General features: G+C 33.6%; 1 protein-coding gene across 18 annotated transcripts in view; it reads left to right on the plus strand.

The window, feature by feature from the left end:
• The window catches only part of Znf438 (zinc finger protein 438), a 194,530-nt gene that overhangs the window by 155,637 nt on the left and 19,436 nt on the right, over positions 1-19,457 (plus strand). For 14 of the 18 annotated variants that reach the window (XM_071599913.1, XM_071599912.1, XM_071599917.1 and 11 more), the window contains one exon: positions 8,263-8,330. The exons of 3 other annotated variants lie outside the window; for them this stretch is intronic. In XM_071599913.1, coding sequence (XP_071456014.1) covers positions 8,263-8,330 — 68 coding nt within the window. Of the gene's footprint in view, positions 1-1,725; positions 1,747-8,262; positions 8,331-19,457 lie in introns of those variants that run through there. One more of the 18 variants, XM_071599924.1, reaches the window with a different exon arrangement.

The following is a 19,457-nucleotide window of genomic DNA, read 5'->3' on the forward strand; positions in this document are numbered from 1 at the left end:
TTTCCAAAAAGAAAAAAAGAAATGCAAACAAATTACATATGAAGGACCCCTTGAATTTCTTCATACCAACATTGGAAACCAAAACTCAGCTGAGTAGTGCCTTCAAATTTCAACCTGGAATTCTATACTTAGAAAATTTGGAGAAAAAATATGGAGGTATAAATACTGGACTAATCAGCTATAAAAATTTCAAGTGCTTATCTCTGAGGAAAAGAATGTGTAGTGGCTGCATTTTTTTTTAACTTAAATGTTTCTTTTATTTTTTAAATTTTTTATTGATTTTTTTAAAAAAACAAATGACAGCAGAATGCATTACAATTCTTACACATATACAGCACAATTTTTCATATCTCTGGTTGTATACACCAATTCGTGTCTTCATACATGTACTTTGGATAATGATGTAGTGGCTGCATTTTTAAAATGAAGTGTAGGGAAATAGTTAATGTAACTTTGATTTAAATTAAAAAGAAAAAAAGGAAAGATTATTCTAGCAGCACAGAGTCGATTGGAAAGGTATAGGACTACAGGCAGGAAGTTAAGAGGACCTGACCTAAGGCAGGAAGGTGAGGATGGAACAGAAGTGATAGCTTTGGAAAAAACTTCAAAAGAGGAGCAGGGAGGGGGTGCCTAGCATGCTTGAAGCCCTGAGTTCCATCTGCAGCACCATGAAGAAAGAAAGAGGCACATTTCAAGGCAGGAGCTGCATTTAGTTTAGAAGTTAGAGGTAGTCAGTTGGAATATGTAGCAGGCAGAGAACATTTTGCCCTGGAACCTGAGAGCTGGGATACAAATTTAAAGTTGTACTTAGAACCAGAGAAGTTGTCCTTTGTAAAGAACCTATAAGAGAAAAGAAATAAGGGTCTAGGCTAGAACATGTTTTCCTAAACAGATTTTGTGTGTGTGTGTGTGTGTGTGTGTGTGTGTGTGTGTGTGTGTGTGTGAAGACCAAATTTAAAAAAAATAAAAAGGGCCTCCTAAACATTATTTTATTGTATTGCATTGCATTGTATGTTGTGTTATTTTTTGTATCAGGGATTGAACCCAAGGTCGCTTAATCACTGAGCCACATCCCTAGCCAAATTTATTTTGATACAGTTTCACAAAATTTCTTAGGGCTCACTGAGTTGCTATGGCTAGCCTTGAACTTGAGATCCTCCTTCCTCAGCCTGCCAGGTTGCTGAGGCATGAACAATCATGTTCAACTTCCTCCTAAACATTATTAACCTACCAGTTCAGTTATGTACACAACATGTATTAAGGAACACTATATGTGCATGCATTTTTATAAGGGTAAGTGATTAGCTCTTATGCTTGAAAATGTCGTACATTCTAGTGTACTACTTTTTCTTTCATGAAAGAATCCTAGAGCATTTATTAACATATAGTACTTTTTTTAAAAAAATATTTTTAGTTGTGGATGGACACAGTTTCTTTATTTACTTTTTTAATATTTATTTTTTAGTTGTAGTTGGACACAATACCTTTATTTTATTTTATTTATTTATTTATTTATTTTTATGTGGTGCTGAGGATCGAACCCAGGGCCTCTCACGTGCTAGGCGAGCACTCTACTGCTGAGCCACAACCTCAGCCCAACATAGTATTTTTCTTATAAAATATTTTCAACATATAGTATCCAGTTGAAGCCTTCTTCAACTGAGTTAAGTATTATTCTCTTTCCCTTTCTAAGCTGCAGAAACTGAAACAGAAAAAGAGATGAAATGACTTGACCAGAATCCCACAGTAAGAAATTTTACTTAAAAATGGACATTCCTCAGTCAATTCATGATCCTTCCAGTGATTTCTTTTTTAACTTATTGCATACTTGAAATTGGGCTAGACCATTATCTTGGAAATTAGTGGTCTAGTCTTCTAGCATTTTTGATTTGGTGAGTAGTCATGTGCCTTTGGGAACATCATCTTAATAGGTCTAAAAATTCAGGGAAAGTAGGATTACTTCCAAAGTTTCTGCAACTCCAAGTAGTAGAATAGGAATTTCCTTGAAAGATCTTTAATTAGTTTCTCAGAATGACTCTGAACCATTTCACAGAGTATCAGTGACTGATATTTTAAAATATCTGAGTCTGAGGAAGGACTTTTTTTTTTTAGCCATGTGCAACTATTTAAGAAAGGAAGGAGTTTGTCAAACATTAATACATTGTACTAATGTAAATATCAATATAAGCATTAAGAATTTACTAAGTGGATCAAAATTTATTCTGTAGATAGTTTTAGCTTCTCTAATCCTTTAATATCAAATTGAGAATTTTATTTTTATTCAGTTCTTAAATAGGATACATTAAAACAGGAATAAGCATTTACTATAATTCAGAAAATGATTAATATTATTATTGTCAGGACTTATATACTATAAACTTATGCTATTTTAACAAAATGAGCTTTAAAGTATTGAAGTCTTTTTGATCTTGAGAAACATGGATTCCATCATTGCTTAGAAGTAGTTTTTTTTTTTTTTTTTTTTTTTAATTAGTGAAATATACCACAACCACTGTGGAAAATAGGTAATTGCTTATAAAATTGTATATCACCCAGCAATTCCACTCCTACATTTTTGTTTTGTTTTGTTTTGTTTTGTTTTTTGGTACTGGGGATTGAACCCAAAGGTGTTTAACCACTGAGCCACATCTCTTGCCCTTTTTTATGCTTTATTTAGAGACGGGGTCTCACTGAGTTTCTTAGGGCCTCGCTAAATTGCTGAGGCTGGTTTTAAATTCATAATCCTCTTGCCTCAGCCTCCGGAGCGCCTAGGATAATAGGCATGGGCCACCTGGCTCTACTCCTAAAGTTTTACCCAAGAGATATGAAAACATTTATCTACACAAAAAGTGGGCACAAGTATTTAGATTTATTTATTTATGATAACCAAAAATTGGCAACAATTCAAATGTCTATCAGTGGATAAATGGATAAATAAATAAATAAATTGCATTACAGTCATAAGGTAGGATGCTATTAGTAAACCAAGCCCATTTTATAAAAGAAAAGTCATCCATGGGCTTGCTGACTCTAATTCTAACTTCAAACCTAAAATCTTGTGGGACTATCACCATGCTATGTTTTAGAATCCAGAGGCACAAGATTATAGTAGGATCAAAAGTGGAAAATGGCCTGTCAAAGGAACAGCTACCTAAATGTGGCAGGTTAATAGTAGTATCTCAGTGAATAAAGCAGAACCTGTTTAAGACACCAAAAGACTCATTACTGTTTTCATATATTTCCATTTCTCTATTTTCACATTTCAAGTTCCTGGCCAAATTTATTACATTATTACAGTTATCTGAATAACAGTATGTCTGTCTGGTGATGTATGACATGTTTATTCCCTTGGAAATCGCTTCCTGGAAATAATCATCTAGACTGACATCTACATTGTAATTTTGTGATTGGTACCCACATATACAAGAGCATGCACTTATCACACTAACTCACAACATGGGCTAATGTTAATAAGCTTATTGAGCATGGAACAAATGATTATCTTTTATTCTCTAAGGTCTTTATCTAAATTTATTTTTAGGAGTCTTGGCAAGGCAGCATAACAAAGACAAGGCAGTGTCTGCCTTAGGCTTCCTGAACAAGAAGTAAATGGAAAATTTCCATTTCTAGCACCATCAAGCTGTCACTTTCCCAAGTAACCAATTCACCTAATTTTCATTTTTAATCAACTCTGTTTAAATATAATATATTAACTAAAATCAAAAGTAATCATATGAGTGATTTGTAAAGCTCATTATATTAAAACTTGCCATAATTGATGGCATTCACTGTGTGCATTCTTTAATTTTTGCCCCCTTTTGATAGATTTTTCTGCTTAATATACTTTTTAACAATTCAAGAAAGAAAAGTCAGGTTGTAATTTTACATATTGTTATATACTGTGAAGGACACAGTGCCTGCTACTATTATTATACCATGGTGCCTTTTGTAAAAATGCACATTGACTTTTCTTGTGTGAAGTTGGAAAAATACTGTTAGATTTTATGTGACTATTTAATACATCTTTTCCTCTAATATATTTATATAATCGACTATCATCCAAGCTAGTCAGAAAATGCAATATTGTGTTTATGCAAGATGTTTTGTTTACTAAGTGTTAGGTGTATTAACTACAAAATATTTTCATTTTTCATGATTACAATAGGATGAAACTATAGCAGTGCTATACTTGACAGCGAAAGATAGCGTGGCTCCTATAGTGGTACATATGTGTTTCTAGTGCACAATTGATCATAGCCAAACTATGGAACCAGCCTAGGTGTCTGTCAGTGAATGAACTGTAAAGAAAATGTGGCACATATATGCAATGGAATTATATTCAGCCATAAAGAAGAATGAGTTTATGTCATTTGTAGGAAAGTGAATAGAACTTGAGAACATCAACTTAACATTAAATGAAATAAGCCAAAATCAAAAAGTCAAAGTCCATATGTTTTCTCACATATGTATGTGGAAGCTAGAGAAGAAAAGGTGGGCGGGTAGTGTGTGGGAGTATGTCATGAAAATCCAAGAGAGATAATAGAGTAGAAGAAAGGGAGTTTGGGAGGGAGGAGGGAAAGGAAAGGGGAATGAACTGGCCAAATGATATTGTTACATACACGTACAAATATGTAACAATGGATTCCATCATTATGTATAATTATAATGCACCAATAAAAATATGGAAAACCAAAACACAGTGTGACTTTTGAGTGAGTTTTCTACCTTAGATACCATGATATTGGACATCCAGTTAAAATTATTTTGATACCCCAAATAGCCAAAGCACCCTTGAACAAAAAGAACAAAGATGAAGATATTTTATTATATTACCTGATTTCAAAATACTCTACAATACTATAGTAACCAAAACAGCATTGTATTCCTTTAAAACAAACACAGAGACAAATGGAACAGAATTGAGTGCCTGGAAATAACCCCTAGCATGTATAGCCAACTGATTTTCAATAGGGTGCTAAAAACACTGGAGAATGGAAAGACTTCAGTAAACAGTGCTAAGGATAAGTTGTGTACATGCATGAGAATAAACCAGACCCTTACCTCTGACCAGTTATAAAAATCAACTCAAAAAATAAAAAAATAAAAAATAAAAATCAACTCAAAGTGGATTGCAAATTTAAGTAAGATGTAAAACAGTGAAACTACTAGAAGACGACATAGGGGAGAAGAGGCTTCAGGACATTAAAAAAGGAGTTTGGGGGCAAGAGCCCCAAAACCACAGGAAACAAAAGCAAAAAGAGACAAATGATCACACTAAAAAGCTTCTGTACAGCAAAGGAAACAATCAGAATAAAGATACAACCTGCAGAATAGGAAAAAATATTTGCAAACTATATATATGTAATAAGGGGTTGATATCCAAAAGAAAAATCAATAAATAACCCAATTTAAAAATGAGCAGAGTACTTAAATAGATACATCTCAAAAAAAGACATACAAATGACAATCAAGTATATGAAAAAAATGTTCAATATCACTAATCATCAGGGAAATGGCAAATCAAAACCACAGTAAGATATCATCTTCCCCAGTAAGAACGGCTTTATCTAGGGAATCCTTGCACATAACTGGTGGTAATATAAATTAGTAGAGCTATTATGGAAACCAGTATGAAGGTTCCTCAAGAAGTTATAAATAGAACTTACCTTATAATCCAAAAATTCTGCTACTGTACATATATCCAAATGAAATGATGTCAGTATGTTGAACAGACCTCTGCATTCACATGCAGTACTTCAGCACTGTTGACAGTAGCCAAGATACTGAATCAATGGAAGTGTCTTTCAACTAATGAATGACTAAAGAAAAGGTGTCATATACACATGATGGAATACTATTTATCCAGGAAAAGAATGAAATCCTATTATTTGTGACAACTTGGATAGGAATGAAGATCCTTATGTTCAGTGAAATAAGCCAGGCACAGAACGACAAATACCTAATGATCTCACTCATATGTCAAATAGAAAAAAGTTAATTTCATAGAGGTTGAGAAGTGTAATGGTGGTTACTAAAGGATGGAGTGTAGGGAATAAGGAAATGTTGATCAATGAGTACTAAGTTACGGTTGGATAGGAATAAGAAGCTGTTGCCTGGTAGGGTGACTGTAGGTAACAATTATGTACTGTATATCTCAAAAAGCTAGAAGAAAACATATTGAATGTTTTCTCCATGAAAAACCGATAGATGATCAAGGAGATACATATGTTTAACCTAATTTAAGCATTACAGAGTGCATACATATACTGAAACACCACATGGGGCCCCATTAATATGTACAATTTTAAGTTATATATCAGTCTATAAAATAAAAATAATTATGATTACATTCCTTTTTTAGTACATGATAGTGTTTCAAAATAATTTAATTTTTTTCTGATTGCAAAAGTAGTATTTATTCATTGGAGAAATTTTGTAATATTCCAATAAGCGTAAAATGGATATTAAATAATAATTTAATGCCTGACTCAGAGGTAACCACTGTTAATATTTGCTAGTTGTTCTCATGAATATATGGGGGAAAAATGACCCATACTACTTGATAACCAATGCTTTGATACAAGAACATATCATAAGCATTTTTCACATTTAAAAATTTTAAGAAACATTTTTAAATAACTTCTTTATAAAGATATGCCCTGCTTTATTTAGCAGTTTTAAATCAATTTTATTTATTTTTTGACAGTTTATAATCACAATCAAGACAATGAATGCATCTTTTGCCTCAAGGGATATTTCTTGTGCCAACTTGACTTTTCCTTCCACACTTCCTTTGTCATCTGACTCCAGACAACTATCAGTCTATTTCTATAGTTTGTATTTTCTGAAATCTTATATATTAATAGCATCGTACAGTATATGCTTTTTTTTTTTTTTTTTTGTCTAGCTTCTTTCAAATAACAGTGTTCTTGCAGATTCATTCCATTGTAATGTGGATTAATGGTCTGTTTCTTTAAATTGTTTAGCAGTGTTCCTTTATCTGTTCACACTTTCCATCTGTTGGTGTACATTTGGGTTGTTTCTGATTGGGGGCTACTACAAATAAAGCTGTTGTGAGCGTTCTCTGTACAAGTCTATGTGTGGATATATGCTTTCTTTTCTCTTGGGAAAGTAGGAAGGGATTAGCTGGATCCCATAGTAGATGTATCTTGGCTTTTGGAAAAATTACCAAACTATTTTTAAAAGTAACTACTATTTTACATTATTACTAGCAGCATATAAGATTTCCATTTCTTCTACTTTCTTGTCAATACTTAATATAGTCACTAGTTTTTTTTTTCTTGTTTTTTTTTATTGGTTGTTCAAAACATTACAAAGCTCATGACATATCATCTTTCATACATTTGATTCAAGTGGGTTATGAACTCCCATTTTTTACCCCAAATACAAGTTGCAGAATCACATCGGTTACTCATCCACATTTTTACATAATACCATATTAATGACTGTTGTATTCTGCTACCTTTCCTATCCCCTACTATCCCCCCTCCCCTTCCCTCTCATCTTCCCTCTCTACCCCATCTGCTGTTGTTTAATTCTCTCCCTTGTTTTTTTTTTCCCCTCTCCCCTCACAAACTCTTATATGCAATTTTGTGTAACAATGAGGGTCTCCGGGAAACTATGGAAATGGAAGGAGACCCTCATAGTCACTAGTTTTTGTGTTTTACTTTCAAACATATTTTCTACCATGTGGAAAAATGCCTTCGTTTTTTCCTATAGTTATAATGTTCTGTGTGTCATTAAATATGTTTCATCAATGCACTATATCAGCATTTTCTATGCTACTATGTAATCTTTATAATCATGTTTTTAATTACTAGATTATAGTTTATTAAATGAATATATTGCAATTACATTACCTTTACCTATATTGTTAAGCATTTTAGTTATTTCTTCCTAAAAAGAATATATGAAATATAATTATCCAGAATGGTATTTTCAGGGAATCTTAACTTACACACACATGGATTGATAAGAGTAGGGATTCAGGTAGGGCCCCTGACTCAATGTGTTATTGCATCCCTCTCCAGGTCCAGTCTGGTATATTCAGTAAAATTTTGTTTGTAGAAAAGTAAGAAGAGGACTAAAAACATCAATTGTTACTAGTTTAGTTCATTTCTTATTAGTCATGTAATTATAAATAGAATTACTTATAAAAACATTATAATTTAAATTTTAGCATGTATTTAACATGACACCTCAATTATTTTCTAATTATTATTTGTGCTCGGTTATATTTAGGAAAGTTACCATTCAAGTCAAACTCACCATAATGCAGAATCCTCTATCAGTACCACCCAAAGATCAAGGTAAGATAAGCCGTGCTGAGGAAGATGGTAATGTGTACACTATAATAAAATAATTTTAATTGATATATTTAATGTCACTACCCTCTAATCATAAGGTGACTCATTTCCTAGAATTAGAAGCAAACCTTTTAATTTATGTGAAATTCATGTTCCTTGGTAAGTTGAGTGCTGTGGATTCCTGAGTTATAAGGACCTGTATCTCCTTTATTAGACTATTAGCTCCTTGAGAGCAGGGCCATGTCATTCCATGCAAAACTCCCAGAACCCATCCCATTTGCTGGCAGTTAGCTGGCACTGATAGATATCATTGAACTGACAATATGTTGGCCTTATTGAAGCAGAACAACATGGGTTTTAGTGAATAGAAAACACACACACACACACACACACACACACACACACATGAATATACATATGGGAACACATGTGTGGAAAGAGAATATTTGCTTGTACATTTCTCTGGCCTATTTATTCTCATGCACATTTAAAAATAAACAGATAATAAAAACTGTTTCCGCTCCATAAAATTGATAGAAATAATGAATTTTTTAACAGGAGCCTCTGGAGCTTTCAGAAAAACAGTTTATAGGTGGAAGTAGAGTCCTTTCTTAATAAAGAATAATTGAATTGTCCTCCCTCTAAAGGGCACACTCTAACCTATAGGAGAAATGCAAATCTTTCCTCTGCCCCTACCTTAACTCTTCTAAACAGAACAGAAGATTTGACATGGGTTTAAGAGAAAATGTTATCTTTAAAGATGCAAAATTGGACCACCTTAGTAGAAGATGTAGCTTTTAGTTGAAAGGAGAGAATTTGCTATAAAGAATCCTTAAATGGAGCAAATACTTTTTGATCTCTCTACCAAAGAAAAGGTAGTATCATAGCTCTTAAAAGTATGGAATCTGCTTTTATCATTTAATTCTATCAATTATATAACCTTAGATGTATCACTTGATATCAGCTTCCTTATCTATAAATCTCTAAATTAAAGATAATTAATCCCACCTTATAGGATATGAAGACTAAAAGAAATAATTTATGTAAACCATCAGCATATTATTGATTATAGAATAACCAATTATAAGATGATAGTAACTATTACACTCTATAATTGTTACTGATATGTGGGCTTTCTCCCTCTTAGGAGGCTGGTCAGTGGGATAACTCTGAGGCTGCCTCTGTTTAAAGTGTCTAGTGACCTTAGAAGGACAAACATGATCCAAGGGAAGCTATGGAAAGTAATCATGGAAAAAAATCTTGACTTGGATCTCATCCAGGCATTGGGCCAAAGGGAGGGCCAATGTCCTTAAGACTCACACAAAGCCCAGCTCTGAACACTAGGGCAAGAAAGGAAATGGGGGTGGGAGGCCAAAGAGAGAACCTAAGTGGGAATCAAGAGCATGAATTTTCTGAGTTCTCTGGTATATCCTTTGGAAGATTAGTATAGTGATCAATAGCTGATGGAGGGTTTGGAAATTCAGTATCCTAACTAGTGTTAACTTTCTCTACCTGAGCAGCAAGCATAGGCATAATTGCTTAAAAGAAAGAATAATGGATCAAGTATCAGGAAATCTGGGCTCCTTTCCCAGAACCCTTTATCATCACCTATGGAAAGTCAGACAAGTTATTTTGACCCTAATCCTCAATTTCTGTACTATAAAGACTAGGAACTGGATGTGGTGGCACACACCTGTAATCCCAGTAACTCAGGAGGCTTTGACAGGATGATCATGAGTTCAAAGCTAGCCTCAGCAATTTAGCAAGGCCCTAAGCAACTTAGCTAGATCCTGTCTCAAAATAAAATATAAAAAGGACTGGGGATGTGGCTTAGTGTTTGAGTGCCCCTGGGTTCAAATCCCAGTACCAAAAAAAAAAGGACTAGAATCACTAGATATCTCTCTAAGATGTTATAAGTTTGTATAGTGAATAATTAAGCAATGAGCTGTTTATATGTTCGCTGATAAAGAGAAATAAAGCATGTCACCCCTCACACCTCTTGCCTGCTTTGCTTCCATAAGGCTTATTTGCTTTGTTTTTGTGTGTCTGCCTCTCTGCACTATTGTATAATCTTAGTTATTTCCATTGACACAGCCAGAAAATAAGACTCCATTAGTCTACTAGGTGGAAATTTAGTAGTCCTATTAACTTTCTCCTCAGTCTTTTTTAGAACCATATATGCTTAAGCCCCAAACCTGAAATTTGACAGAGAAAAGACATAAAACCAAAAAAGAACTCAATTAACCATGTGCCTCCAGGATGATAGTCACTAAGCCTACAACTTTACATCCCTTATTTTTATTTAGTTCTCACAGTAAGTTGAGTATAAATCTTTTTAAATTTGTTCTAATTATTTGTACATGACAGTGGAATGCATTTGACACATCAGACATAAATGGAGTATAACTTCTCAATCTTCTGGTTGTACATGATATAAAGTTACACAGCTCATGTATTCATATATGCACATAGGTTAATAATGTCCAATTCATTGCACTATCATTCCTAGCCCATACCCCCTCCCCTCCCTTTACTCCCCTCTGTCTAATCCAAAGTACCTCTATTCTTCCCTACCCACCCCCCTTATTATGAAGTAGCATCCACACATCAGAGAAAACATTCAACCTTTGGTTCTTTAGGATTGGCCTATTTCACTTAGCATGATATTTATTCTCCAGTTCTGTCTATTTATTGGCAAATGCCATGATTTCATTCTTCTTTAAAGCTGAGTAATATTCCATTGCATATATATACCACAATTTCTTTGTTGTTGTTTTGTTACTGGGAATTAAACTCAGGGGCACTCCGCTACTAAGTCTTATCCCCAGTCCCATTTTATATTTTATTAGAGACAGGGTCTCACTGAGTTGCTTAACACCTTACTTTTGCTGAGGCTGGCTTTGAATTTGTGATCTTCCTGGTTCAGCCCTCCAAGCCACTGAGATTACATGCTTGTGCCGCTGAGCCGGCCCACAATCTCTTTATTCATTCATTCATCTGCTGAAGGACATCTAGGTTGGTTCCATAGTTTAGCTATTGTGAATTGAGCTGCTATAAACATTGATGTGGTTGCATCACTGTAGTATGCTGATAAATCTTTATTTTAAACATTTAGGGAGATTAGTTACTTTTGCCAAAATCATCAACCAGTAAGTCACTGATTCAAGATTTGAACCCAGAACTATCAAAAAGTAAAGGTATTTGTCCCCAGTGTCACATCATAAATTTATAAAGTTTTCTAATAATTTTTTGATCAACCCTCTTTTTCTTCTTTGATAAATGCTTAATTAGATACATAGATGCTTAAAGTGATCTTAAATCAAAGTAGGCAGAAATTATGACATATTATGATGATTCACTTCATTAAAGAAAAACAATATATATGAGTCCTAAGAATTGTCCAGTTATCCATTAATTTCCTTATTAATTCATTCAAGTGCTTTCTGCATATCCTGGATAATACTAATATTGTTTAGGAAATAAAAATATCAGATTTATTTATTATGATTATTTACATTTCTGTCAGAAAATATAATCTTTTAGTTTGATGGGCTCATGCTATTTATTAAATGCTGATTTATTTACTTAACAAGCTACTGATAAGTTGTTTATAAATGTGAGACTTTTGAATTTCTGACTTATAGAAACATACAAATATAAGTATGAAATTCAAGTAGGACACCATCAACAGATGTTAGGGCTTAAGGGAAATGCATTCCACCAGCATATTATACCTTACCAAACATTCATATGGTGGAAACTGATTTGGAGATGATCAAGGTTATTCTTACTAGAAATGATATCAGATGTTATGAGGTATTCAAAGATTAAATCATAAAGTGCCTAGAATTTCAGACAACACAGATTCTTATTGAAATGGTAGACATAAAGTAATTAACTACATTGAAACTACATTATAAGTGAATATTCTAATGTAGGAAACCTGGGTGAAGACAGTTGATAAAGCCAGAGATTTTGAGCTGGTGGAGAGATGACATTTGCTCAACACATTATATACAGAAGTCAACCAGAAATGCAGGTTTAAAGCTAGGAAGAACTAGCAACAGTATGAATACAGAAAACTAATGAGAAATTCTAGTTCCTTTTATTTAAAGGGGGGAAAGAGAATTTGCTTTGAGTGAGTCTTAATGGCCCCCTGTACAACCACATTTAGCTAAGCATGCTCCAGGTATTACTAATCTCAGAGAAAGAACTTTAACAATGTAATATCACTCTAATGATGAATCATTGTAATGTTGTCATTGTTCCTTTCTGTGTGATATTATTATTTATTTTAAACACTTAGGGAGATTAAAATAGTCTCCAAAAATTTGTCAGACTTGTTTCAGTTTTCTCTCTCTCACCTTAAGGATTTGGGAATAAGATTTCCTATAATTTTGCTATAGCTTTCTTCTTTTCCTTGGTAGTTTCAAATGATGTCCTAATAGAAATGTAAGAATGAGTATTTTGTGTTGGAAAAGAGTAAATATAGTCAGTGATAAACTGCATTTTTAAAAAACACATGAAAATAACATAATAAGGCCAACAATAGTTGTAACTTCTACTTTAGATTCGTTGAATTTGAAAGATAATCACCAATGATTGAAAATGCAGGTGAATTTATTTACCGGTCTGATAAGCAGGTGAGCAACATCACCAAATGGTTCTCAGACAGGGAGATTTATAATTTATAATTGATTTATAATTTATAATTTATAATTGTGATTATGCCAATTGAGGACTGAAGTTTGCAGCTTAGATAGGGCAGGATGAATTTTAATTCTCTGCTGTTTATTGATCAGAAAAGAGTCTTCATTTAAGTCCAGTTGAGGAAATGTTTTATGGAAGTCATTCAAAATTCTTAGTCATTTGTCAGTTTTAAAACTCAATTTTGCAGTTTCCAAGGCAAGGTCTGTTGCAGATGAGAAGGGTCTTCTTAAATAGGTCTTCTACAATTTTTCTCAATTCTGTCATAACATTTGTATTGCTTAAATGTAGTTTTCACATCATGAGCATTATTTCTACTTAGAACACTTAAGAAGTGGGTGGATGCTTTGAGGTGTCAACACTGTGGGTCTTAATGGCTCCCCCAGAAACACTGCAGTGAGCTAAGCCTGCTCTCCAACTACTACTAATTTTCAAAATTTGTTCATTATTTGTGTAAAGCTACAATCATTATAATTCCAATTCATTATTGTTATTTTTAAAAGCCTGAATCTTCTTATTTGATCAAATATTTTTAAAATAAATAGGACACATCCAAAATATATATTCTTATGTCTTATAGACATTAAAGAATATACTTAGATTGTACAGCCTTAAATAATTTGGCATTAGTGAAGATAGCATTTTAAAACTCAAGGAACAGTTGGAATACCTAGTGAATATTTATGTTTGAAAAAAAATTGTGGGGAAAGATCTTACTTACCTTGGACACTTAGTATCAATTAGGTCTTTTATAAAGCTCTTGATGAATTTTCTATCTTTGCAGGGTTTTAAGCACCCTGGCATGTAATGAGTTCTCAAATGCATATTAAATTATGTTGTAGATGCTTTAAACTCTCATTTCATATCAAAATGTTTTAAGCCTTTTCCTCTTCCTCCCTCTCCCCCTCCTCCTTCCCTTCCCTCCTCTCCCTTCCTCCTCCCCCTCCTAACCCTCCTCCTCCTTCTCCTTCTTTTTAATGAAACACCCAGCAGGAGTTCTGAGGTCAATAAAATCAAATATTCTTTAACCAATATTTATTGCCTTTGAAGAAGCAACCAGCAAAGAGCAAAGGGGGAAAAGGAAGACCCAACTCAGCTCCGCTCTCTTATCGCTGTTTTGATGAATAGCACTGGGCTGCCTGTACTAGGTGTTTACTCTATGAGGACTTAACCTAAAAGTAGTTTTTCTTGTTGTCTAACCACAGTTTCACTTTTTTAAAACCTTATATGAAAATGATTTTCTTAAGCCTCCTTTCTAGGTTTTCTTTTCCTCCTCCCCATCTCTGCTTTCTCCTCAGTCTGGTTAAAGAACGCTGGTCATTCTTCTGCTCTTCTTAGGTTTTCTGTGATCATGAATAAATCAGTAAACCTTAGTCCCTTCATTTGTCCAATGGGGATAATAATTCTTGTTCTGTGATAGTTAAGTGAGATAAGGTACAACCAGTTCTCATCACTTGCAATAGTTATATTCTATAAAGTCTCTGAGAACAAAGAATCTAACACATACTGAACCATCACTCCTGGGACATGTACAAGGTTAGGTTTCTATGGACATCTGGTTACAACACATTGACAACCATCAATGCATAATTTTATTTTATGTGTGTGTCTGTTTGCAGACACCTTACTTAATATATACTGTTGATTCATTAACATTGAACTTACAAACACAGCACTATAACTCATGCCTCAGCAAAGCTTACTTTCTCCATAAGGCACACTGCAGATTTTTTGTGCTTATGAACACTAGATAGAACTTCAACACTATGATTGAGGGTCATTCTAAATGGTGAAACTGACAAGAAATGGCATAAAAATGCAAAAACATGGCACTAAATAGACCATTGAAAAGACTCTTGTTTACAGTATAAGAGCTAAAACAAAAAAGGAGAGCACCACCTAGTTTGACCTCATCTGGGAATTATACATGTCAGGTGGTACATATTTTTCCCTGTTCTGCATATGTACATAAGTATGCATATAAATGACCATGAAATTCCATAAGTAGATATTTGAGGATAATGTGCAGAATAATAAATACTTGGGAATCAACTTAACTAAAGAGGTGAAAGACCTCTACAATGAAAACTACAGAATGCTAAAGAAAGAAATTAAAGAAGACCTTAGAAGAAGGAAAGATCTCCCATGTTCTTGGATAGGCAGAATTAATATTGTCAAAATGACCATACTACCAAAAAACTATACAGATTTAATGCAATTCCAATCAAAACCCCAATGACATAACTCATAGAAATAGAAAGAGCAGTCATGAAATTCTTCTGGAAAAATAAGAGACCCAGGATAGCCAAAGAAATCCATAGCAAGAAGAGTGAAGCAGGTGGCATCACTATACCAGACCTTAAACTATACTGTAGAGCCATAGTAACAAAAATGGTGTGTTGTTGGCACCAAACTAGACTTGTAGACCAATGGTACAGAATAGAGGACACAGAGACAAACCCACATAAATACAGTTATCTCATATTAGACAAAGGAACCAAAAACATATATTGGAGAAAAGATAGCCTCTTCAACAAATGGTGCTGGGAAAACTGGAAACCCATATACAGCAAAATGAAATTAAGCCCCTATCTCTCACCATGCACAAAACTCAACTCAAAGTGGATCAAGGACCTAGGAATTAAACCAGAAACCCTGTGCCTAATAGAAGAAAGAATAGGTTCAAATCTTCAACACATCAGATTAGGCCCTGACTTCCTTTATAAGACTCCTATAGCACAAGAAGTAAAATCAAGAATCAACAAATAAGAAGGATTCAAACTAAAAAGCTTCTCAGCAAAAGAAATAATCAGTGAGGTGAATAAAGAGCCTACAGAATGGGAGCACATTTTACCACAGTACATCAGATAGAGCACTAATTTCTAGGATATGTAAAGAACTCAAAAATATTAACACTAGAAAAACAAATAACCCAATCAATAAATGGGCCAACGAACTGAACAGACACTCCTCAGAAGATGATATATGATAAATCAACAAATACATGAAAAATGTTCAGTATCTCTAGCAATTAGAGAAATGCAATTCAAAACTAAGATTTCATTTCACTCCAGACAAAATGGCAGCTATTAAGAATATAGACAACAGTAAGTTTTGGCAAGGATGTGGGAGGGAGGGCACACTCATACATTGCTGGTGGACTTGCAAATTGGTACAACCAATATGGAAAGCAGTGTGGAGATTCCTTGGATACCTTGGAATGGGACCACCATTTGACCCAGCTACTTGATCTATACCCAAAGGACTTAAAAACAGCATACTACAGGGACACAGCCACATCAATGTTTATAGCAGCACAATTCACAATAACTAAATTGTGGAACCAACCTATATACCCTTTAGTAGATGAATGTATAAAGAAAGTGTGGTATATATACACAATAGAATACTACTCAGCATTAAAAGAAAATAAATTCATGGCATTTGCAGGTAAATGGATGGAGGTGGAGAATATTATGCCAAGTGAAGTAAGCCAATCCCCAAAACCAAAGGCCATCTGTTCTCTGATATGAGGATGCTGATCCATAATGGGGATGGGGCAGGGGAGCATGGGTGGAATGGAAGAACTTTAGATAAGGCAAAGGGGAGGAAAGGTAAGAGAAGGGAAATGGGGGTAAGAAAGACTGTGGAATGAGAAGGACATTATTACCCTAAGTACATGTATGAAGATACGAATGGTGTGACTCTATTTTGTGTACAACCAGAGACATGAAAAATTGTGCTCTCTGATGTGTACTATAAATTGAAATGCATTCTGCTGTCATGTATAACAAATTAGAATAAATAAATATATTTTTTTAAAAAAGTGATTTTGGATAATATTTATCTCAAATACAATGTCTTTGAGCACAGTTAATATTATAAATTTCAAATTAATAAAAGTAGTAATGTATTATTTGAAATTGACCACAACCTTTTAGCTTAGTAAAGCTGTAAAGAAAACTACTATTGTAACTTATTTGACTATCCAGCCCTTGCATATAAATGCACAGTAGTAGCAAGGAGAACCACTAGAGTTTAGCGCTTTGCATTTAGTGGTTAGCATTACTTTGTGACCTCGTTATTAGAGGGAAAAAAATCATTCTTTATGTATTTCCAAAATATTATGTTTCCAAATATGTGAAATACATGTGGAAACATTTTGATCTTAACAAGTGGTGTAAATGCTGTTCTTGGACTTTTGGTACTTTTTATGTCACAGACCAAGTACAAATTGACATTTTCAAGCTGGTTTTGGTTAACTCCTTAATGTTAGAAATTGGAACTTTCTGATGTAATAACTTCTGCAAAGTACCACTGTGCATTATTAGCATGTTATGTGTTGACAGAATAACAAATGGAAAACACATACATATCTGTATACCTATCCTTGGAAACGGCCTGGGTGGCCTAAAACCTATCAAGTAGACCATGCATATTTTATTTTGGTATAAAATATTAAAGTTAGTAGATTCAGATAATTAATTATTTTGTTGTTTTGAAATAACCATATTTCTAGTACTTAAAAAACACGCTGGTAATCAGACAATTTACTCAAGCATGTATCAATGTCAGTGTGGCCGTTTGGCAGCATAGTCTCAGAAATTCCAATTAACCATGTAAATATATTTCATAGCATCACATCTCACTTTGTCAGAACCCCTGCTGCCTTTATATCATTAACATAAATGCAGGTGCAAATAGCATTTATGTACTTTGATAGAAAGCAGTTGGAAACATTTCACTGTGGGACACAACACTTTCAGATTGTGTACATCTGTTCAAATAATGTATCCAGCCCCAATGACATGAACACAAGGATAGAAACATCTGCCCCTGAGACCATTTGCCATATAGCAGATGCTTGCATCTTTATTTATGCAGATGGTTGGTATGATGAGTTGTGCGGGGATAAAAGCCAAGTAGTTTGACAGGGTATTTAGGATGTTCAGCAGGCCAAAAATATAAGGTAGGCATTTTTGTCCTAAAAGTATAATATTGGTAGGAGTAGAAATTCATAAATCACTAGTAATGCTTTTAATAGTCAACATAATGTTCTTATCTCTTAATTAATTGGCATCAAAATCCTAAAAATATTTACAGAAATTCCAGCATCCAGATTATACTAGAATGAGCACCTTATGGTAATTTGGTTTTGATAAAATAATTTTAAATGATTTTGAATGCATCTTGCTTTTTAAAACAGCAGTATATATATAATACTACCAAGAGAATCTGGTGATATTTCTTCAAATTGGGAATCAGTTTGAACATGATTTATGACATAGTCTATGAATATCAATTCAAATTAAGTAAGATAAGTTTCTGAAGTATTATATATTTGGAAGATTTTTGTCAAGAATTTTATTATTTAACCTGTGTTCTAATGTTGTCAACTAGTAATATTTTAATAATAAATATTTTATCAGGACAAATTACATTTTAACACTTTATTACCAAAATTCTCTTATTGAGCTGCCATATTATATCCTCAAGGAAACAAATGTGAAAGGAATAAAATCTTACAAAACAAGCAAAATATCTCCAGACTTGATACCCCCCCACACACACACTATCATAGACTCTCAAAAGAGATTAAATATCAGATCTTATCTAATTCAGCTGTTCAAGCATGTTAGCTTCAGAACAACTTTGCATTCTTAAAAATTATTGAGAACTCTAAAGACAATCTATGTAGGTTTTATCTATCTATATTTACCATAATAGTGATTATAAGCAGAAACTGCATATGTATGAATTCATTTTAATATAACAATGAGCTCATTACATCTTAGCATAAATAACCTAGTTTAACAAAATTAAGTATTTTCTGAAACAAATTTAGAAGACAGACATTAACTTATGTTTTTTGCAAATATTTTTGAAGTCGGGCTTATTGAAGATGCTTTTTGAGTCCCATATTTGGTTCTGCTGTGCTGTGTTTTATGTTGAAATATTAAAGGAAAAATCCAACTTTCCTTTTCAGATCATTGGAGATATATATGTATAGGCATGTGCTCAAGGATCAAGATTTTATGTATATATACCCAAACTTCTCAGATTGTTCTTCTTAAAGTTTAGTTACAATGTGAAATTTTAAATCATGTCAGTGTAGTTTTTATATTCTGTTTTGTTTGGGTTTTTTTGCATGAATGAGTCTATTTAATGTCTCAGTATCATACTTTAGTCATTTAGAAAACATTAGTTCCCTGGCTAGGGTGTAGCTCAGTGGTAGAGTGCTTACCTAGCATGCACAAGGCTCTGGGTTTGATCCTACATATCAAAAGAGAGAAAGAGATAACAAACGAGTTTACTGACTTTTGAAGATCTTCCATATGCTTTATTAGAAAATATTTTTAGAATATTCACTAATGTAACCACCAGTCTCATCTGGAAAGAGCTTAAGTATGCTCCCCAAATTTA

Source organism: Marmota flaviventris, chromosome 12 (assembly GCF_047511675.1).
Source record: "Marmota flaviventris isolate mMarFla1 chromosome 12, mMarFla1.hap1, whole genome shotgun sequence".
Taxonomy (NCBI): Eukaryota; Metazoa; Chordata; class Mammalia; order Rodentia; family Sciuridae; genus Marmota; species Marmota flaviventris.